At 39.0% G+C, this 24,204-nt stretch overlaps 1 protein-coding gene across 1 annotated transcript in view; it reads right to left on the bottom strand.

Annotated features, from left to right (window-relative positions):
* Positions 1–24,204, bottom strand: part of NPAS3 (neuronal PAS domain protein 3) — a 658,723-nt gene that overhangs the window by 308,340 nt on the left and 326,179 nt on the right. Inside the window, exon 3 of the mRNA XM_068160299.1 lies at positions 19,421–19,503. Coding sequence (XP_068016400.1) covers positions 19,421–19,503 — 83 coding nt within the window. The remainder of the gene's footprint in view (positions 1–19,420; positions 19,504–24,204) is intronic.

Below are 24,204 nucleotides of genomic sequence, written 5' to 3'. Positions count from 1 at the left end.
TAAAGGGGCCAACAAGAAGGCCAGAGGACCGGTTACAAAGGCCTGTAGTGATAGGATGAGAGGCAATGGTTTGAAATTAGAGAAGAGCAGATTTAGACTGGATGTTAGGAACAAGTTCTTTACCATGAGAGTGGTGGAACACTGGAACAGGTTGCCCAGGGAGGTAGTAGAGACCTCATGCTTGGAGATATTCAAGGTCAGGCTCGGCAGGGCTCTGGGCAACCTGGAGGCAACCAGATTCACTGCAGAGGGGCTGGACTAGGTGACCTTTGGAGGTCCCTTCCAACCCAAACCATTCTATGATTAAGAAAAGATTTTGAAGTTTGGAGATATTTGGTCCAGAACTTAACTTCAACTCTACACTGGAAGGAAACAAGTATTAATGCAAAGTTCTTGCAGGAGATCTTGACCTGACAGTCTACACAATACAGACACAATTGCACTCAATGAATATATTATATGCCTTCTCTCCTTGATACTAGCTGACATGATGTTTTCAGAAGATGAATGATTTCCTGGGGAAATTCTGCATTACAGGACACTTAACATTTCATTCTTTTCATAGTTATCTTCTAGAAGATAAGGCTACATTCTAGCAAAGGACTTTAAAACAAGTGATTACTGACTTATGAATGCATTTCAACCTTCTTATAGGATGGTGACCTACAAACTATATGACCAGCTAAAGCTGTGGACAAGACAGTAGCCAGGGGAGGTTTAGGCTGGATATTAGAAAGAAATTCTTCATAGAGAGAGTGATTGCCCATTGGAATGGGCTGCCTGGGGAGGTGGTGGAGTCACCATCACTGGAGTTGTTCAGGAAGAGACTGGATGGGGTGCTTGGTGCCATGGTTTAGTTGATAAGATGGTGTTGGATGATGGGTTGGACACAATGATCTCGAAGGTCTCTTCCAACCTGGTTTTGTCTATTCTATTCTAGCTGAACTTAAACATTTAACCTTCTTTTTCAACAGCACAGTTATTCAAGTGCCTCAGGTTGAAATATTCTAGGCTTTACCTCGCAGAAGGCAAGAAAATTATTAAATCAATAAGAAACATTCCAGAATAATTCCATTGTGAAGGAAATTTTCAATGCTAAAGACATATTCTAGGTTTTCAAAGCTGTTTAAAGAAAGCAATATGAGGGGAACGATATCAGAAAGTTGTATGACAGCCTCATTATAGGTACTGATATTGGTTCTTTATCAATAACAAAGAACCCCAAACAAGCTAGTAATGAAAACAGGCAGATATTTTTCAAATCAAATCAGTCTATAAGTGTTTACCTGGTGTAATTAGAAAATGTCCTATCTCAAATGACTGCATAAGATAAGCATGTCACATGACCAGAAGTCAAAATACAACATCAACAAAAACTGGAAAGGAGCTGAACAGTAAACAAGTCTCTCCTTGAAAGCTGAAATCAGAGTAATATATGCCTGCACAAAATAAACCAAGGAAATTACCTGGCAATAAATGAATGGTAATGAATGATTTTGTTGTATTGACAGGGAACTATTAATAATCTTGTTCTTAAAAGAGGTACTTCATTAGAAGAAAATCTTTCTACCTATAATGAAAGCTATTACACTCTTCTGCAAAAGCTTTTGCAGTACCAGAATATATTCAGTTCATTTTCCCTCAAGCAGCTCATGGCATTCAGTCCTGGATACAATTTCTTCAGTCATTCTTACCACAAATTTTGCACCCCCACCCCCCTCCAGCTTCTACGTGTCTATTAGGAGAATCACTTAAGTACATTTTTAAGTTAAGCAGAAACTTAAATGTAGGGTTGAACTGAAGCCCAGAAAACAATTCCAAATGAGTTTATCATAACTGCTTGGCCAGAGAGACAATATGTGCTCTCACTAGTGCAAAGTTTTCAGCTTTAGTTCATTAACAGTGATATAAATCAGGATATAAATCCACCCAAGTCAGTGGATTAAACTGTTTTTTAAAGAGTGAGAGGAGCCACGGGATTGAATTACTGGCATTTGCAAAGTCCACACAATCAACAACATTTTTTTTTCCTCTTAAAAAGAAGTAAAAGTTAGAGAAGCAAAATTCCATTCACACACTGTCATAAATTTCATCAGGACAAGATCTTAGGACCTCTGCCAGTCAGTTCTGTATCCTGAAAATATCTAGCTCAAATTATGCTCCGAGTTTCCTTCTTTCTACTCTCTTATGCAATTGCAAAACCCTTCTCACTTTCTGACTAAAAATTCAGGTATATTTGTGTGGCCAACTGAAATTGTGTCATTGTGGCTTTGGTAATGACTTATGTTTGTTGGGGGGTCTATTTATTTATTTGAAGTAGAAATGCATCTAGGCTTGTTTATCAGTTACTCCGACTTCTAATCCCTTCACTGTAAAATTTTGGTCTTTGTATTGTAAAAGCGACCATTTGTGGAAAATCTCTGTGCTCAGTGTTTGCTAAATTACATTAATCTACTATGCTAGGTGTTCTCATCTTTTATTTCAAGGGATTTTTAAAAACACCATTAAATACATCTTGTGGCTCCTGCAGCATAAGGATCATGGATGAATTTGACTTTGGATGATCAGCTAGAAATTTATCACCGACCTACAGGTTTAGCTCCGCAGCTATATTTCAAACTACACACTATTTAGGGAAAAGGAGAGAAAAATCAAAACTGCTGCATGGCTTACTTATTATTCCACTTCAGGATCTTTTGTATTATGAATGGTGCTGAGGTCACAAAAATGGATCACAAATCTACAGTTTTGGTCATAAATGAATGCTTGTATCTCTATGGAGCCATCTTCAATGTCTACTGAATTCCACAGCCCTATCTTCTTTTTCCTGCATTCCTGCCAGTTCTTTTAATCTACTATTCATACAGCCTACATTGTTGTTCACTACTGCTTTCCTGTTAATATTCCTATTCTGAAGAGTGACAACCAAGAAGATTCACATCTGAACCTTCAGCCTGACAGGACAGAGCGAAACACACAGGCATTCAGGTCTGCCTTTCCTCGGGGTGCCTGCAGGATCACATAGGTGCTTTGGTTTAAATAAAATATTTCTGCCAGAAAAGACACAATTTGTCTATAGTAAGACAAATCAGGAATGAATGCAGTCTAATGAAACAGCACAGCCAGTACAATAATAATGCAAAGTATTTTTAAAGGTTTCAGTACTGCCCAACAAGATATTTTTCAGAGAATTATCTTCATGTGTTTATTTTCTTTCTTTTCTAACATGAAGTCCTTATTTCTTATGTAATGCATAAAATACTTTATAAGAAATAAGATTATGGCAGCAGACCCCTGTGACATCTCTAAAATTGCATCTTACCAATCACAGCAGGACAACCAAATAATAGGATAGGATAGGATAGGATAGGATAGGATAGGATAGGATAGGATAGGATAGGATAGGATAGGATAGGATAGGATAGGATAGGATAGGATAGGATAGGATAGGATAGGATAGGATAGGATAGGATAGGATAGGATAGGATAGGATAGGATAGGATAGGATAGGATAGGATAGGATAGGATAGGATAGGATAGGATAGGATAGACCGGACCAGACGAGACCTTCAAGATCATTGCATCCAACCTATCAACTAATCCAACCCACCTAATCAACTAAACTATGGCACCAAGCACCCCATCAAGTCTCCTCCTGAACACCTCCAGTGATGGTGACTCCACCACCTCCCTGGGCAGCCCATTCCAATGGGCAATCACTCTCTCTGTATAGAACTTCTTCCTAACATCCAGCCTAAACCTCCCCTGGTGCAGCCTGAGACTGTGTCCTCTTGTTCTGGTGCTGGCTGCCTGGGAGAAGAGACCAGCATCCACCTGTCTACAATCCCCCTTCATTCAAAGTACTAGCTATATTACTGACAAACTAAATTAAATATAAAGGAGCTCTATTGTTATACAGAAAAAGGCAAACTGCACATAGAATATTTTTGTTTCTATTTTTATCTCAGGTAAATGTATAAAGACCTAAATTACCTGTGTCTTAGTAGGCAAAAATTAGTAAAAGGTGGGCATTATCCCTTCACTTCCCATTATAGTTGTGATTTATTTTTTTTATTTCAAAGCATTCCCCTTTTAAAGCAAATCCAAACCCCTCTGTTCTGCCAATCAGTGTAAGCACTGGTTAAAATTAAAAACACACTTCATAAAATCACACCTTTAAGAGAAGTGTTATTGCTGGTGCTATTAACAACACTTAAAAATAAAAGTACATAATTGCTAAAATACAAAGAAACCTCCGAGGTGAAAACATGTTAAGCCATATTAGTTCCAAATGACTAATATTTTTATAGTAGTAGCTAAATGGATTAATAATTATTGAATACTTATTTTAAAGGATTGCCTCTTTTTAGTTAGAGAGGTATGAAGTACATGCTGCGCTGTCAGTAATCCTTCCAGTACTGCTCTCTTTTAGAACAGAGACTTCTACAGCCCTCTGCACTTATCAGCTCCAAATAATCCCTGTTACATATGGATTCTATGTTAGAAAGAGATGGGGGGGAGCTCCTAAAAGTGGCTTGCATTCATGTTCACATTCCTCTTCTCCCTCTGAAGAACTATCTAGTCTACCTAAGAGTAAATTCAGCTCTGGCATTTTGGTCACTTAATGAGCACAATGAATCTAGTTTAAGGATCTAAGCCAGGCAAGAAGTAAATGCTCTATTGATGTATACAGCTACATCTGAAGGAGATTACAGGCAATTAAAGAAAATGGTTTAAGGCCCCTTTCCAACTTCTTTTATACCTTCATCCTGTAAAGGAAGCCAAGGAGATGAGTTACTCAGTCCTAGACCACCCTTGATGTATCTTGGTACCAAGCATTAATTCTTAAATGCATGCTTGTATTTCCAACTCTTTGAAAGACAGCCTTCCCATTAGCAAACACGAGGAAAAAGTAGTACTGGATAAAGAACTCCACTGAATGAGAAAATATTGGGGAAGAGAGGAAGCAGAAGACCTTCCTGTCACAGGATTTTCTCACTCTCTGAGCTTCTTCTGTGTGGCATGAATGGATTTGGTCTTCATGCTGTTTTGAAACTGGGACAGGATAGCAAGAGAGCTTCTTTATTAAACAGGACTTATTTCAGGGTTTCTGAAGATCAAGGCTGACTTAGGAATTCATATCAATTCTCTCAGGAGAATGAACAAGTAGGTATTAGTAAAGTTTCTTTTCCACATGAGAAAAAACACTTGTAAATTCCTGTCTTTTCAGATGAATTCTTTTTCTTTTGGCATTTAAACAAATGCTGTCCTTTCTTTATGGTATCACTGCTTTTTATATGCCTGCATAAGCAGAAAAAAAAGCCTTATGCATCACAGTCTTGCCATGAATGGGAAGAGCCCTCATACTATCTCACAGGACCTTTTGACCCCAACCTGGCCCTCAAACATAACAGCGCTGGTTCAGAAGACATGGCCTATCCATCCAGTGCCTGTGCTGGCTAGGATCTCAAATTCATTGGGAATATTCTGTTCAAGGTTGGGAGCCAACTGCTGGTGTAACCCTGACAGATGCAAGACCCATATGGCCAAGTCTGGGTAGGATGCCCATATCATCATCATCTGGATGTCAGCTTTCCATTCCTGGCTCTGCTGCTAAACCTGATTGTCGGTCTGAGGCAGGTCAGCCTGATGCTGCCCCATGCTCACACTTCTTGGATCAGTGAGTGGCTCCCCTCTCTTAAGGAGTAATGAGTAATGTATGCATCTCTCAGTGGTTTCATATGCCACCACACACCTAATTCCAATATTCTACTGTTCCTGGTGATTTAGGCACAGAAGATTAAATCTTGCAGGTGCGGTGAATCTGTAGAATGTGTAAATGTTAATTCCCCATCTAGTGGCTAGGGAGTTCTGCTGATACCATCCATTACTTTTTAATCCTAACCAGTTTTTTTACTTCTAGATACACTGCCAGGAACTTCAAGCACACAATTTGGACAATACCACAAAGGAATTTTCCTAAAGAGAAAACTATACCACATTGAAATGCTCTATATTGTTCAAAAAAATCAACCACAAAAGCAACCTGTAAAGATTTGCCAATATATCAACATCTACTTAGACATCTGCACATCACCCTTGAAATGGGAAAGTCCACTTCCCATTTACACTTAAGAGTCTCCCAGAAGCACAGCCTCTCTCTGAGGGAGGTCACTCAATGCCATTCTGGAGCAAGGCTTAAGAGTTTACACACTCCTAAATTCATGCCCTCATCAGGAATAATCTTTTTGGGAGTTGGGGAAACTTTTGTAGAATGAATGCCTAATGCTGCTAATTAGCTGTTGGCAAACACTAGAAATGTGGTGGGCAGCAAAAAAAAATATCAGTAGCCTGTATGTGCAAGACTAGACATAAAGCAACTCCTTTCCTCTCCCACAACATGTGCCCAGCCTAACGTGGAAAACTGCATCCTAAAATAGATATGTGTAGGGGCCTAAGGAAACACAAACAAAAACCCCTACAATGCTTTCAGTGCCAACACCATTGACCAGAGCCTTTCTACAGGAAGATGTAGTACCTTCTGCTGGCCAGCTACAGGTTTGACCTTTCACAGCCATAGCTTTAGGAGCCTATAACTAGGTGCTAAAAAAACATTAATTGAAGTCATAAAGATTAAAATCTATAGGTTGAGCAGAAGATACAATTGAAGGCAAGAACAGAATAACAAACACTAAATGCAAAGCCAATGGTACACAGATAAAATTATTATCTAGATTATGTAGGACAGTATTTAATTAAATAAAATCTGAATTCAGTGAGAGACTATCAGAGAGATATATCAATTTACATTGCTATAAGACTGGAGATATATCAATTTACATTGCTATAAGACTAGAGATATATCAATCTCAATGGCATGAGATTTAACGCATCCAAGTGCCGGGTTCTGCACATTGGCCACAACAACCCCATGCAGAGCTACAGGCTGGGGTCAGAGTGGCTGGAGAGCAGCCAGGCAGAGAGGGACCTGGGGGTGCTGGTTGATGGTAGGATGAACATGAGTCTGCAGTGTGCCCAGGCAGCCAAGAGGGCCAATGGCATCCTGGCCTGCATTAAGAACAGTGTGGCCAGCAGGAGCAGGGAGGTCATTCTGCCCCTGTACACTGCACTGGTTAGGCCACACCTCGAGTACTGCGTCCAGTTCTGGGCCCCTCAGTTTAGGAAGGATGTTGACTTGCTGGAATGAGTCCAGAGAAGGGCAACGAAGTTAGTGAGGGGCTTGGAATACAAGCCCTATGAGGAGAGGCTGAGGGAGCTGGGGCTGCTTAGCCTGGAGAGGAGGAGACTCAGGGGTGACCTTATTGCTCTCTACAACTACCTGAAGGGGGGTTGTAAACAGGCAGAGGTTGGTCTCTTCTCCCAGGCAGCCAGTACCAGAACAAGAGGACACAGTCTCAGGCTGCACCAGGGGAAGTTCAGGCTGGAGGTCAGGAGGAAGTTTTACACAGAGAGAGTGATTGCCCATTGGAATGGACTGCCCGGGGAGGTGGTGGAGTCGCCATCACTGGAGGTGTTCAGGAGGAGACTTGACAGGGTGCTTGGTTACATGGGTTAGTTGATTAGGTGGTGTTGGGTGATAGGTTGGACATGATGATCTTGAAGGTCTCTTCCAACCTGATTTATTCTATTCTATTCTATTTACATTGCTATAAGACTAGAGATATATCAATTTACATTGCTATAAGACTGTACCTAAATAATATTCTTCCTAAAGTGGAAAAACAGAAGACAACAACTAAGTGCTGTGCATAATTAATGAACTGAACTCAGCATTGCTTCATATCTTATGTGACCCTATTAAATGTCCCCCCACCAAGAAAATGTAATACAATGTAATTACACAAAATTCACTCCTGGAAATGTTATCATTTCTTTTCATACTCCCTTTTTCACTTTCTCTACAGGTAGAAATTCTAATACATTTTAGAACACAAGACATTTTCGAAGCAACTAATGGAAACAACTTCTTTTAATCAACTTTTGAGATAATATACTTGAGAACAGAGAGTGTGCTCTACAAGCTTGACTCATTTATTTCAACAATATTTCTACTCCCTCCAATGTTATGTGCTTTAAAGTCCATTAAAAAGTGCTTGCACTTTCCAAGTAAAATCTAGGAGATGCACAACAGCACCTGGGGCTCCTACTTCTACAGCAGTGGAGAAAGTTGAACATACAGCTTCCATGCCAATATTTTATTTTTATATTTATTTAGAGCTCATAGTTGCCCCCCCAAAAAAAAGTATGACAAAGTGATTAGTAGATAGCTGATATGATTAAATAATTCAGAATTAATAGCAGTGTTAGACAATAGCATTCTCATGAATCTCAACTGTCTGTGCTTCATTTAAGGGTTCTTTGTATGCAGGCTCCAACATTACCCTTTGCCAGCTCACATGGAAACAGAGGGCACATAATGCTGCCCTTCACTTCTATTGTAGAGCAGTACAAAGGATGTGTAAAGCCTATTTCTAAGTGCTTTTTGTTTTCCTAAGGCCTAAAATGAGGAGTAGAGTCATCAATGTTTTCAAGACAGTGAAGAAAAATACCACTTTTAACTTGCACAGCATGCCCATGAGATATACTTTTCCCCATTCTTATTTATTTATATAAAATTGACAACCTTTTCCTTTCTTGATGAATGCTGTGATTGAAAAGAAAGAAACAAGGCATTCTGAAAACAGGATGCTTATTGTCCTCACCTATATCTTTACAAACACCATGGAAGGTATAATTCATTCTGGTGAACCAACACATTGGTTTATGCTGTCTATACTTTTCAAATCACCTTACTTCAGAGCAAAATAGGGCTAAACCCCAAATCAAAGCAGAATGTAGACACCATTAAACAAGATTTTGTTGATATATCTGAAGAAAAATTTCCCCTTCACCATCTACAGGCTGCAGAAAGTCCTCCATTTCTTTTAATGACCTATTCCCTCTGTCTGATTCAATACAGCCCACTGGCTATGGAAATGACAACACTCAGCAGGTGACAACAAAATGGTCAACAGTGCTGAGATATGTCATTTTCCTCAAATACTTTCTCAGGAATTAAATGACACACTACAGTATGCTGTGTCCTGTTCAGATCAAATATTTCTTTATTAAATAAAACTGCATGCTTTTATATATGGTTGCCATAGAAAATGCAGGTTTAAGTACACTGCTTCAGGCTCCCACTGCAAAATTATTTGCTATTTCCCACTCCTCCCCCAAGACTCCTTTTAGAATATATCTCCTTGGGTTGCAACTGCTAGGATGCTCTACCTTTGTCCTAGCTTCAGACTGAAAGCCCTGCCCTTATTGAATCAATCTGACATGCTTACTGCAACCTGGACAAATTGGAGTATGCAAATTAACACCTTGCCAGCCTCCTGAACCCAGGAAACCCATCTAGTTCCCAACCCACTGCTGTGGGCAGGGACACCCTCCACTAGAGCAGGTTGCCCAAAGCCACACACAGCCTGGCCTTAAAAACTTCCAAGGAGGAGGCTTCCAGCACAAATTTGGGCTACCTGTTCCAGTGTCTCACCACCCTTATGAAGAACTACTTCCTGATATCTGATCTAAATTGACCCTCCTCTAGCTTGGAACCATTCCCCCTAGTCCTATCACTGTGTGATATCACACCAGCCTCAAAAGGAAAGCGCTGGCTGGAGCAAGCTATCATGGATCTTGAAAGTTCAGATTGTAACATGAGAGACTTCCTGCTCTGGTTGCTGCTTCTGCTTTCTGGTTACTGGAGTGTTGGTCTTTTCCTCTGGGCTGGCTAAGGGGAGGGGTGAGGCTGCTGGCTTCTGCTGCTTCTGCATTTTGCTGCTCTTTTCTGCGAACAGGCTAAGTTAATTGGGCAGTGTATCATCTCAAACCCAGTAAAACACTTTATCTCAACCTAGAGTTGGGGGGATTTGTCTGTGTGTTACTTTCCCTCCCAACTGTGTGAGGGGAGAAAGGCTTGTGAGAGTGGGCTGCGATAACCCAGGACAAACAGTGAACAGAGGAGAGGTTTTTCTGTCTCCTTTCACCTTCAAATACTTATCATGACTCCAAACCCCTTACACCAGTATAAAATGTACAATTAGACTTCTAAATAAATTAACATCAAGGATAAGAGTTTAGCCTTCTATTACAAGAGGATGATCTTCTGAGAAAACTATCAATCTGAGGAAAGACTGGTGATCAAATCTGAACAGATTCTTATGTAGACTATATATTTAGCTGCAGAAATATGAAACGCCATCTATCCTCAAATCATAAAGAGGAAACTGCTACTAGAGATGTCTTTTCCCTTGGAAAGGCACACAGCAAAGCAAGATACTAATCTTTTCTTACCAGAGCCCTATGGCTCTTTTCACAACATATCAGCATTTACACTGTTTTCCAGCCTTTAAACTGTGGACATTTCATGTCACCCCAAATTACTGTTTCAAAGTAGACTGTGCGTCTATCTTTTCCTCAACAACACACTTAATATCCTGACATACTCCTGCATTGTTCTTCCCCCCTCCACCCCCCCCCCCCCGTCCAAGCTTTTATTGCCAATTTAATGTTCTTAAAATAATCCAGATTTTTCTATGATCCTGTACTTAAAAATGGCATTTTTTTTTTTTCAGAAGGTTGTTTTCCCCTCTGTGTATACACTGCTATCTCTGACATGATAAATCTGTCATTTTTGTGCAGTTTATATTAAGGCATTACAGCATCTCATGTGTTGCTGTTATCTCAGTGTTTCTGAATAACTAATTCAAACTTTATATACTTGTTGGCTTTTCCAGATAAAAGGTAGTTACATACAAAATGCTTTTGACTTTGGATAAAGATGTAGATTAAGTGTCTGTTTCTCTCCCTTATTTTGTTCATTTTCTAGACTCTACTTTGCTGAGAGCAATTGGTGCCCCCTTTGTTTTTTATACCTGAATGCTCTGGATGTCAATTGAATCTCAGGAACAAAATTGATAATAGGCTGTACATGACAGTTATGAGGACAAGAGTCAACATTTCCTCTTAATTAATCTCTTAACTTCCACTTCATTTTTGGCTACCGATGCATAACTTCTACTTCATCCCCCAAATCTTTACAATCAGACAACACAGATCTATACTCTCCAACATATTCGAAGTTCTGGTAATGTTTTCACACTTTCCTCTTTTTGCCTGCCAGAGGGCAGATGGTAATCTACCACTTTAATCCAATGGAGACTGCATTAAACTGAACAGTCAGCCTCTTTTGTCCTCACAAAGTGCACCACCGCCATCATCATTAGCAACTGCCCTTCACAAATCTCCGAGCCAGTAGAAGTCTTTTCTGCTAACACCTTCTACAGCCTGGAAAAATCCTCCATTAGCGCTACCATCTGCTGCTTCCTCACCTTTAATCTAGCGTCACTGTTTCTGTGTTGACTAGAGTTATACAAAGACAACCTCATTATGTAATACTTAGAATGAAAATAGCAAATGAGAAGATAAATTTTCTCCCTAATATTTTATAGCAGTCCAACACTTTCCTGTTTATTTCCCCACTATTTCATTTTCCTGCCTGGTGGGGCTCCCTGCAATAATTCAAATATCGGAAGAAATTAGATGTCTGCTCAGCTATAGCCTTGCCAGCCATGTAGCCATATTCTTTGGCCAATTTTAACAGCACGCTTACAGAGCAAAGAATTAGTACCTGTTTTCACTACAGGTGAAACTTCTCTTCCTCTGTGACACTGTTAATTGCGTGTAACCCTTATACCTTCATCCACAATTGTTCATTACTGGAAAAATGTAAACAACTTGCTCTGTTCATTGATCTCTACTTTGCCTTAACCCAAGTGATTCACAGGTGTTGCACAATCTAAACTAGTTGTATGCTGAACATTTGTATACAATGTATGGAAAACTTTATCTGCAATCTCTTCAGAAAAATATGTTTTAGGGGAAAAAAAAAATAACAGTGTCATCATATTATTCTATTCTAGTTATTATAAGTAAATAGTATATAAGTAAATAATAAGTAATAATAAATAACTAGTAAATAAATAAAGAGTAAATAATAAATAAATAATAAGTAAGTAAATAGTAATATCTTCCAAATCTTCCAAGTATTGTAGTGAAATTGGATTGTCAAGTTTGATAGAAAACCATTGTCCTATAAAGCATCAATAGCGCTGCAAAAGTAGTAACAGAAATGGAGGATAAGACCCTTCTGGACAACAGAAAAAAAACAAGCAAGCAAACAAAATGAAATCCTCTGATATTAACGTTCCTTTAAATTGGGTATTTGTTTCCACAACTTTTGTATTTGATAACATCCATTTAAAAACTGGATGATAAACCTGACACACACCCCCCCCCCCCCCCGATAACAACTTCCAAGTTTTCTAGTTGACTATGGGGGGAAAGCCTTTTGGTTTATCAGATAGTAACAACATTTGCTAGTATTCAGCTGACCATTCATGTGACCATGAGTATTTCTGAGAGCATGACATATAGGATTCACCCTGTTATTTGCAGCTATTGCACAGTACAGACAGTGGGATGGGATCAGGGTCTAGAAAACTATTACAGACACAGCTTTCCTTTAGCTTGAGTGCAGGTGGATGAGACACTAGTTACCTGCAAATAGGTAAAGGTACTGCTATTAATTTTCCTTCTTCCTGAGGAAACTCAAGCTTTGAGCTTTTATTTGACGTGCTCCAGAAAATAACCTGCTAACCCTGTGTGGCCGGTTGACGTTGCCCCCTTAAGAAAGGGAATATGGTGGACGGAAGTTGGTAAACGGAAGGAATAGTCTAAACTAATTTCATTGGATGAGTGGGAGGAAGCACTTCTGAGCTGGGACTATACTGGACATTTCCAGCACTTCTCAGTCAGTCTTGCTTCCGCCTCTTCTCCGTGCAGCAGCTTTCTGTGCTGGGCTTTCTGCCAAGGCCTCGGCCTTGAAAACAAGATAACAGGCCTGTATACTAACTCCCTTCCAATTAACACGAACTGCTTCTAACTTTTTTTTTCCTCTCTTCTCTTTCTCTTTCTATCCCATTCTGGGGAAAGGGGGGGAAGAGAGGGGAGAGCGGAGGTGGGGGACCCCTCTCTGCCGAGGGGGGCACTCTCATTTCTGTGTTACTCTGTTGTATATCTTTGTATATATTGTAGATATTGTAAATTTGTAAATAATCCCCTGCAAACCCTACATCGCTTTGTAAATATAGCTCCACTGCTTTGCTAATTCAGCTTGCGAGTTTTTTTTTCCTTTCCCTTCAATTTTTTTTTCCCTTTTACTTTACAAGGGGGAAGGGAGGAGGCTTCTCGGCCTTACCCTTCCACCCACCACACCCTGATATAGACTAAGCACCTCTATATGGAAGTGGCATCACCTGTAACGATTCACTAGAAGCTAGAGATGTTGCCTTCACCCTGCACATTCACCTCACAATTAATAAGGGATCCATTCTGAAGAACAGCATTATACTATGTTGACACATAAGAAATATTTGTAGAGTTGCATGTTAGTCTTATTACTACAGTGCTGGATGCATAAATAAAAGAAATGTAATTGAAATAATCATAACAATGTTAGAATGAGGGATTTCCTTCAATTGTTAACAATGGTAGCAATTAATCTTGCTTCTTATGTCCACAGGGTGTGGATGGTTGATTTGTATATTGAAAAGCTGAAATAACACCAATGGGTCTAATACACTGTTGTTTTGTCTACAGGATAGAGATGTAGACAATTAGAATCATAGAATTGTTAGGGTTGGAAGAGACCTCAAGGATCAGCTAGTTCCAACCCCGCTGCCATGGGCAGGGACACCTCACACTAGATCAGGTTGCTCAGAGCCACATCCAGCCTGGCCTTAAAAACTTCCAGGGATGAGGCTTCTACCACCTACCTGAGCAACCTGTGGCAGTGTCTCACCACCCTCATGGGGAAGAACGTCTTCCTAACATCCAATCTGAATCTACCCATTTCTACTTTTTTCTCATTCCCCCTAGTCCTATCATTACCTGACACCCAATTAGATCTCCATGAAGTTCCATTTTCAAGCTGAGACTTCCAATAGAGTAAATAGGATGTAAAGTATATTTATAAAATATCAGCATGCCTTTCATCTGCGGAAAGCCTGGATCCACCACATGGCATAAAACTGAACTGCAGCACTTGAGCCGTATGTGACTTCCAAGTAGTTCAAATTCCACTCCCCTTCTAAGACTACATGATCAAGTCTGTGCTGATGCAGAGGCTGCTAGGAAGTAAAACAAGGGCTTACAAGCCTTGTGCGTACTAGAGATGACTTTGTTGGGTCCATTACAGGTATCCTCTTTGAACTGTGAACCACTCCACCCAATCTAGGTAGTTTGCGCCTTGTGATTCTTGACTTGATGATGAAGAATACAGCTTACAAGGTCACAACGCTTGTGTCAAGGCACAAACATTTCCTTCGATCTTAGTAGGAAACTGTGGGGCTTTATTTCCCTTGCTGAATCTGACACTGTGTTTACAAACACCTTTGTTTATCACAATATTCTTTCTTAATGGGCGAAAAAAGGTGCAATAGAAAGTAAAAGGGAAATGAAAATCTCATAACATTTCCAAGACTTGGGAAAAGCTTCTAGCAAGGTAGGTGGGCCCAATTATATCAGAGAGAGAATTCAGTCATTGTCACCCACTTGTAAACCACAGGTGCACAAAGAGATGTCACTATGAGACTGAACTGTTCATGAGATTGGTAGCTAGGCTGTTTGAGCATTTTTTCCCCTGTCTCGTTAAGTAGTTTGCTTTTATTGCTTATATCAGAAGTATCTAATGGGCAATAACTTTAGGGATGTAGCAGAAATGAAATGGGATCTACTCTGTTTTGACTTGGGATATGGTTTGGGTTTTGGGGAACTCACAGTAGGAATCTCTATTGTAATAATGGTTATTCATGACAACGCTTATCCCCTAGTTTACAAAACCAAACCAAACCAAGAGACATTTGTTGCACTGACGCCGTTCAGTGCCTCTGATTTCCTCACGCAAAACTAGGCAGAGCTAGGACAGTACAGACAACTTAAGAAAACTGGACTCTAAGTAATTTTGCAAGGTAATACAATGCTGTATGAAAGCGTTACACTTTCTGAAGAGTTGAACAGGCACTCCTGAAGCAAAGACCGCAACTGTGAAAGTTCTCACTCCTGTGTGCAGGGATACAAAATGTGTACTGCTCCCCAGAGTTCAGACACACAGCTCTTCCATAATTACTGATACGATCTTTCCATTCCACGCTGACTTGAAAACTATTCCAATGTGTGTGATCCCAAGCATTCCTTCCCTAAGAAGGCACTGGTGTGTCTGAAAGGAAGAAATCTCTATTCCATAGAAATATTAAAAATGTTATTTGAAAATATGGTACCTTCCACTTCTAATTGTTTTACAGTTCAAAATTGTAAGGTGTGCTCTTTTTTTTTGTTCAAGAATTTTAAAAGCAACTAATTTAAATATGCAAAATTATCTTGAGTTGTTCATACGTGAACTTAAAAGCCATGCAACACAGGAAAATTAAGTAATTATGCCTCCAAGTTATTTACTGCAATTAAGCTCATTTATCATATGCAAATTAGTGCAAACTGGTCTCATTAGTTACTAAATTACTCAATATGAGCTGAACAATGTAGCACTCCAGTTTGTAATGAAAAATCCCTGTAGAGGCAAGCAGTATCAATTAAGCTAATTTGCATATGCAAATATATTCACTAACTTTCCCTTTTCTCTATATTTAGTTCTTACATTTCCTGATCATTCTTGATTATATGAAGAATGTGGGGTTGCTGACCCTTTTCCACACCTTCTCAAAAGCAATGGATTTACAGGAAAAAAAAATTCAAGGCCCTGAAAAAAAAAAATCTTGGTGTTAATTCTTACAACCAGTTTCAGCCAAATTTTTAATAGCAGGTACCAGAAATAACATTCTTGGCTGGATTTAATAAAGAAATATAAAATACATATAAAGAAAGTTAAAACTGAGGATGTCTTTACTGAAGGTTATCCTCATTATAGCACCACTCTGGAGAAGAAGAACGTAGAAGACAACACAGCACACAGCTTGGTAAATAAAGATGCACCGCAAAATAAAATGAACATATTGATATTACCTATTTTTCTCTTCTGTGACAAGCATTTCTCCTCTGCATGATTTAGGGGATATTACTTGCAAAACACACGACTGATGTGAGGATTCTGTGCATTCATGTTTTATGGATAGGGTCTTCTGCTTCAAGCCTACCATGGGAATTTCTTCAGCATGATATACAGAAATCAGTTTTGGCTTTGAAAGTTTTTGATGGGTCTGACTGGGGCTAATTGGTTGGAAGCTCAAGATGTAAAATATCACAAGGTGCACCTCCCTTTCTGGTTTTATAGCATCACTTTTTAAAGAGATGCTGCATTATGCTTCTTACCTGTCTGTCAATAAACTCTGAAGTATTAAAATATTAGCAAGATTAGAGAGGCTCCTTAATTTCTGAGTGTCATGGGTTGGGATGAGTCTGCTGATGATATTCAATACCATGCTGCCATCATACCATCTTAAAAGTCAAATTGCTGGCTGAGCAAAGTATCATGGGGCTTGAAGTTCATATTACAACATGAGAGGCTTCCTGTTGTGGTTGCTGGTTTTGGGGTGTCGGTCATTTCCACTGTACGCTTGGGTGGGTGGAAGGATTTTATCACTGGCTTCTGCTGCCTCTGCATTTTGCTGCTCTTTTCTGAACACAGGTGAAGGTAATTGTGCAGCGTATCATAACCCAGAGTTGGGTTTTTTTGGGTGTGTGTTACTTTCCCTCCTCTCTGTGTGAGGAGGAGAGGGGGGCTTGTGAGAGTAGGCTGTGTTAACCCAGGACCCTGAGCTTACACTTAACCTAGTCTTCAAAATATTAATAGCAAAAAGGATAAAACAAGCTATCACTTCAACTTCCTTAGAGTAAACTTCAAAACCAAACACAGGTCTTCCCAAGATATAATCAAGGTTGTTTACTTCACTTGCAAACAATACTGCTTTAAAAATAATTTCTGGGAGCACAGAGGTAAATCAGAACTCTTAAAACCGTATTCCACAGCACAATCTGATTGCTGTCTTAAACATAATGTTGTCTTCTGGAAATTATCTTTCTGCCTCTACGATCACAGGGCAGTACTTTGAAGTTCATTCAGATCTGACAGAAGCGATGCATTTGAATGCACGACCTAGACTTTGCTTCCAAGTGTTGATTACTTTGCTAAAATAAGACAAGATTTTAATGTATCATGATAAACTTGACATCATTATTAATTCATTTTGTCCTTTATCCATCATCAACAGTCTATCCTCTTTTAAATGTCAGGGTGGAACTTTCTATTATCAATTGAGAGATTAATGGGAGTAATTTGCCAAAAGCACCACCCTCTCTGAAAAGGCCACACCTCAACAGCTATTCAATATGATGCTGATGGTAATTTTGACTGAAAATCCACAGGTACAAGTTCTATATATATATATTTTTTTCCCCCCACTCTTACTATGATAAAAGTTAACAGCCTGCAACCACCTTAATTTATCACATGTAAGTATGAAAGGTAAAAAGAAGCAAAAGGGAATCTAGATAAAGAAGTAAAAAAATTACTAATTTCTTTTGAATGTGAAGTAAATTAAAAACTCAAATGTCAAGTAGAATAGAATAGAATAAACCAGGTTGGAAGAGACCTTCAAGAGTTTGCAAAGAGGCCGTCCTAGGCTCTGGTTTTTTTAATGTCATTCAAAAAGAGTCATGTCCAGTACCTAAGGAATGTAAATATATATACAATTTATATATATATATATATGGTATAAATACATCTAAATTATATATATATATATATAAATATGGGTATAATATAAACCCAATGAGCTTTTATCTAGATATTTGCTATAATCCATGTGCCACAAACATGCCTTTAGGGGATATAGTGTAAATGCTTACATATGCAAAACAACATACTGACTAATAACAAAACCTGAAATATTACAAAACTGCTAGTTCTTCATTTTTTCTCCACTTAAGAGATGGCAGAACTGTGCTTCTGCACAATATCCAGACAGGGTACTATAGATACCAGTTCAGGTACATTTGATACAGTAACTCTAACACATATATTTGCTTTCAGAATACAAAAAACTTCTTCTAGACCTCTGCCAAGAGAGTGCCACTAAGTAAATCACTTCACTCACAATTTTTGTTATAAAGAGAAATTCTTTCCACTTGTTAATTTCATGTTTTCCTAAAATTACCTTTGTTTCTATTCTGTATTTAGTTACTAAATAGAGAGCTGAAAAAAAATCTCACGTCATCCATAGTGCTTTTGAATGCCACAGATGACTTAGTACAGATAGTTCTCAATCATTTCAAATTATGTGGAATATTTCCCATTATAATATCTTAATTTACCTCTTTTGCACCTCTCAAAAGATAATACACCAAGCAATATAGTTCCATCAAGAAGCTGTGTACATTGCCAAATAAGAGCAGTTAGTCAGTGCCACACTTGGTCTATGGAGGTTCTCCTCCCCCTCTACTCTGTGCTGGTAAGACCACACCTGGAATACTGTGTCCAGTTTCAGCTTCCCCAGTTCAAGACAGACAGGGATCTGTGTGGCTTTTATTTCCCTAATGCTGGGGTTTTGCCCCGCTGACAAATCACTGATATCACATACTGTTCTTAAATGCTTTTGCTCCACATCTGATTAGTGCAACCTAGGAAAGCTGCAGTAACCCTGACCTAAAAAAGACCAACAACTCTGTTTCCACCAGGTCAGTTTTTGCGAGTTTAGTCTTCCTGGAGTTCAATGACATCTACAGTGTGACTAAATTCTTTGACAAATACCAAATTAGTTTTTAACTCATAGCTGAGGAGGCCTAAGAGGCATGCTGCTGTTCATTCTCTTCTCTTTGCAGATTGTTGTCAATTTGTTATACGTGATTGTGATGACTGGGATATCAGGGAGGAGAGCACTGCTCATAAACCAAAGAGGCGTGGGGGGAGGGGAACAAAAATCCCTGAAATAAACACATGACACCTAAGGCAAATCCAATCACCCCCACAAAATACTGGTTTGTGCACACACACATTCACAAACACACACATTCATAGAGGTATTCTACAAGCAAATGCCTCCTGCACAGTTCTAAGCAACATTTTCATTCAACTAAATACTACTTGCCCTCCATTTCATTAACATTCTTCCAATCCTGGGCTTTCTAAGAATAAGGAAATATAAGCTCAAAAAACAAAACAAAACCAAAACAACCACCAACAAACCCATTAATATAAGTGCTGACAACAATACCGCTCCAATTATTGGCAGAAATACGCCTAGCGAGTGTACTTTGAGTTTTCTTGGCCAAGCCATTTTATTTTTACCTGTAAAATATGACTTCCCAAATGCGACTCAAATACTTCGATGGCAAGGGCACTGGGACTCCTCCTGCGCTGGGCACCTATAACTGAATGAAAAACAGTTATGTTGCAAGGTCTGCACGTTCATTTCTCATGCACCCCTGATCCAACCACTTGACAGCGGTTATTTAAATGAGTTTTGCATTTTACACACCAACTTAAATTACAGATGTGTCTTGCACATGGTAAATAAAGTTGGTGTGTAGTTTTTCAGTGGTTCAAATCTGAAAGAGAAAAGAATAATTTAAAACCCAAAAGAAATCCATTTAAATGTCTAAGAACTCTGAAAAGAAATCGTTTCTTCCAATACATCCAAGTCCCTGTAGAAGGGATTTTTCCTCTATGTGGCGATGGCAGCATGCAGAACGTCATGAAAAACACTATTGAGAAAGAGTAAATGTTGTAAATGTTTTGAAATGTGGAGGGTAAGAGCTAAAGATCACTCAGGAACTAAGGAGGTATAAAAGATTTATCTGAGCACGTTATTTATCTTACTTGAAACTGAAATGAAGTAAAGAGAGCATTAAAAAGTCAGCATTTGTAAACACATTTGAAATATCAAAGTTATTGCTAAACAGAGGCGACAGATATCTGCGTTAGTTGCTAGAATAGGTACTTGAAAATTCAGCTTCTAAATAATATAGTTTAGAAATACAAAGCAATTATTAATAGACAGTTATGTTTCAAAGGCAGCAATGACTACAGAAAAGGCTGAGAAATCATAAAACAAACATTCTGTTCAGCCAGGAGCACAAAGCCAGCAATCCACTCTGAGTAAAACCAAACATCGGTACATACTACCAGGTGAGGTTTCTTCTTAAGTCTAGGTTTTATTTGCCACATAATCAGAGAAAGCTAAAGCACTGAGGGACAGGGCTTGAGGAACCTTCCCTTCTTTTTCTGTCTTAATGACACAGACAAACATATCCATAGCAGAGAGAAAAGGTGAAGTCCATTCTGCACCCTGTTTGCACGCACAAAAACATTTACATCCAAAGACCCTGACGGTCTAGTGCCTCTGGAACCATCACAGTCCTAGTTTACCTTTACATGTTCTCTTTACAATGCACAGTAAGAGCAACAAAATAGCAAGCATCCACTAAAATAAGCAGAATGGATGACTGCCATTACTGAACAGGCTAATTTAACACCAGTGAAAACAAAATACACAGCAACAATCTCTCAGTCTTCTATGATACTGGTTGTCAAGCATGACATCAGTATGAAAAGATAAATGCCAAGTAATGATAGTCATATTGACCTAAAAATGTAGTATCATTCTTTATTGATGCTTCATGTAATTTCCTTACAGGAAATTCTAAGCTATTTATACTGGGCAAACAGGTGGCTTCACAGCCAATAGCTAATAGATTCAGGCAAGAGCTCATAAATACAAATGGTGACTGCTGGAAAGCCTGCATCTTGTAAGTCTTCCTCTTTTCTCTGAGGATAGTTAAAGATGCTAACAATTTAACAGTCTCCTTCAAAACTGCTTTGCATTGCAACTCAAACTGGTAACAGACCAACTTGGTTTTTTTTAACTTCAGGCAGTACACTGACTAACCAGACACATCAGCATATCATTCTTTTACAAGTTTTAGCTATTTAGTCTTTTAGGTATTTAGTCTTTTTCTCAGTCTTAGTATTTTTCTCTACCAGCCTTCCAATTATAAATCATTTTGCTTTTAAACAACTTTGTTTCTTTTTGCATTTTCTCATCTTTTCTGTAACTAAAGATGAGGAAAAGGCAGAGGAACTTAACACCTTCTTTTCCTCAATTTTTAATAGCAAGACAGGTTGTCTTCCAGACAACTGGCCTTCTGAGCTGGCAGATGGAGTCAGGGAGCAGTATAGTTCCCCTGTAATACAGGAGGAACTTAGCCGCTTGGATCCCCGCAAGTCCATGGGACTAGACAGGATACATCCTAGGGTGCTGAGAGAGCTGGCAGATGAGCTGGCCGGGCTGCTCTCCATCATTTTTCAGCAATCCTGGCTCACTGAAGAGGTCCCAGATGACTGGAAGCTGGCCAATGTGATACCCATCAACACGAAAGGCCAGTTGGATGAGCCAGGCAATTACAGGCCTGTCAGCCTGACCTCAGTGCCATGGCACCAAGTGCCTCATCCACTCTCTTCTTAAACACCTCCAGTGATGGTGACTCCACCACCTCCCTGGGCAGCCCATTCCAATGGCAAATCACTCTTTCTGGGAAGAACTTCTTCCTAACATCCAGCCTAAACTTCCCCTGGTGCAGCTTAAGACTGTGTCCTCTTGTTCTGGTGCTGGTTGCCTGGGAGACCAACCCCCATTGTCATAACTATCATTCTTCACATTTGGAGGAATGAGACAAGAATACTGAGATAAATCTAGAATTAGGTAAACTTGTTTTATTTCATCTTCTGATTCCATTGCCCCATTATTTTACTTGAGCTCTCAAGATTTCTTGATACCTATCTACATCAGAAGAAATATACAATTTTGTGCACACAAACGCATGTCACATTGATAACCTTTCAAAAACCTGGCAATTTTGCAGTCTAATCACAGAACCTCTTATTTGTACTGAATGGATTCTTGACATAACAACAGATAAAAGAAAGACAGTTGGATTAAGAAGATGGCCCTCATGTTATTTTGATTTCAAAACATAAACTATACATACACGGCTTCTATCCCACAAGCCACAGCCAGCCACCTCTAAATCTCTCACCCTGTGGATGAAGCCATAAGCAGCCATAGCTCAGCTCCTCAGAGAAATCTTGGAAAGCAACTGATTTAGGATTTCTATCATGTCTATAAATCAAAGTAGCTCAACAAAACTCACAGACCTAAAAATGTGGATGTGAATCCTTTAAAAAAAAAAAAATAAGAAAGTGTGGATTTTGTTTTAAATGAAAGCTCTTGACAGTAACAAACTACTGCATACATGAAAGAAATTTCTTCCTTGGAGTAGCAGAAGTAGGGGAAATGAAGATGTGGAGAAGCCTGAGGTATGTGTATCAGGCTAGAAGAGGAGTCACAAAGGAAATAAGATCCAAACCCAGGTTACATCCTTCCAGGCTTCTCCCCTTTTAGTGGTTTGAACAGACATCTCTAAACAGGCTTTCTTCACATGTGGTCATATTTTGCACTGTCTACATTTACTTGACAAAGGTGAAGGTTTGAATACACAATTGTTGTGGTTAATAAAAAAAGTTGACACAACCAATATTTGTATTAAATACCGACAGTTAATAGTGACAAGAAGACGGACAGACTCTTTTCACATATGCACTTTGTAGTGCTGGAGCAGAGGAATATGTGCATCAAAATATTTTACTTCCCATAGGATTGGACTATGACTTTTACTATCCAGCCTGACACACCTATTCCTGGCATAAGAATATACCCTAACAAGCCAAGAAGGAAAAAAATTCTAACTACTCACTAATTCCTCTTAAGCTTTCCTCCCCCAGTGACTAATCTGGCTATGCACAAGGTGAAAGAAGAACCACATCCCTTTCAGTGTCTCGGGGGCAGTCTATGCATGCTTAATGTAATCTCAAGAGTATTCACAATTGTGTTAGGAAGTGTAAGAAGCTCTGGAAAAGAAATATGTAGACTATCTAAGACTTATGTGCAGTCTGGAGAGAGAGTATTTCTTCTTAAACTCACTTCTAGATTACTGGAGCACAGAATTAACCAAGGTTCACTGTGACTTTCTACTAGCAAAGACAGAGTTCTAATTAAACAGAAGCAGAATGCATTGATTACTTGGAGTAAAAGCACATTACCAGCACAATACTAAGTTCCCTCTAAAATACTTTTGTGAGACAAAAGTATTGGTTCTGTGGAAAATTCAGACCAAAATTCTGTTGCTTTTTTTAACAGCTTGAAAGCTAGCTTTAAAAGCTCTACTGAAGTTTCTCATCAATTCCCCCAAACTATTATACACTTACAAATGCTTTTTTTTTCTAAATTAGTCTCAACATCCTTATTTTTATTCTTGTATTTAATTTTGCTGACTTTTCTTGTATTTAAAATAGAATAGAATTATAATAGAATTAACTAGGTTGGAAAAGACCTTCCCGGGCTTAAGACCAGGTGTTTAAGACCAGGCTGGATGAAGCTCTGGCCAGCCTGATCTAGGGTGGGGTGTCCCTGCCCATGGCAGGGGGGTTGGAACTAGATGATCCTTGTGGTCCCTTCCAACCCTGAATGATACTATGACCTTTCACTCTGCTTGAAAGCAGAGGTGGATATAGGGCCATCCTGCTAAACTCTTTTGGGTAATCTCTTGTCTGAAGTATTATAAAATACAACCCATTTTTCATTATTTTTTAATTATCCTGAAAATCTCTAATTATGACTGACCATAAAGTCAGAAATCAGTTAGCAAAGCCTGAGCAGATCTACAGAAATGTGAAAGCTCATAAACACCTCACAAAAAAAACCCCTCACATTACCCATCGTATCCACAAAATTGTGTGAAGCTAAGTACATAGAACTTTCACACAGGGTTGGCTAATATTTCCTCCTGTAGCTATTGATAAAATGCATGATTATTTTATAGGGGAGACCATAAGAAGTAGAGCTGTCTGAATCATCTCAGATGACTATGTGCAAAGCAGTTCACAGCATGTGTGTGGCTGTAACCTTACAAGTATATTCCAAAGTTTAACATTTTATTAAGGTAGAAGAAAGTAATCACAGTACAATTTAGAATACATTTGCCTTGGTGTAAAATGAATTCTACAAGGAAATGTAT

This window comes from Melanerpes formicivorus, unplaced genomic scaffold (assembly GCF_026170545.1).
Source record: "Melanerpes formicivorus ecotype bairdi unplaced genomic scaffold, bMelFor1.0.p_v2 SCAF_49, whole genome shotgun sequence".
NCBI classification, from domain to species: Eukaryota; Metazoa; Chordata; class Aves; order Piciformes; family Picidae; genus Melanerpes; species Melanerpes formicivorus.
This window is presented reverse-complemented; position numbering and strand designations above follow the sequence as displayed.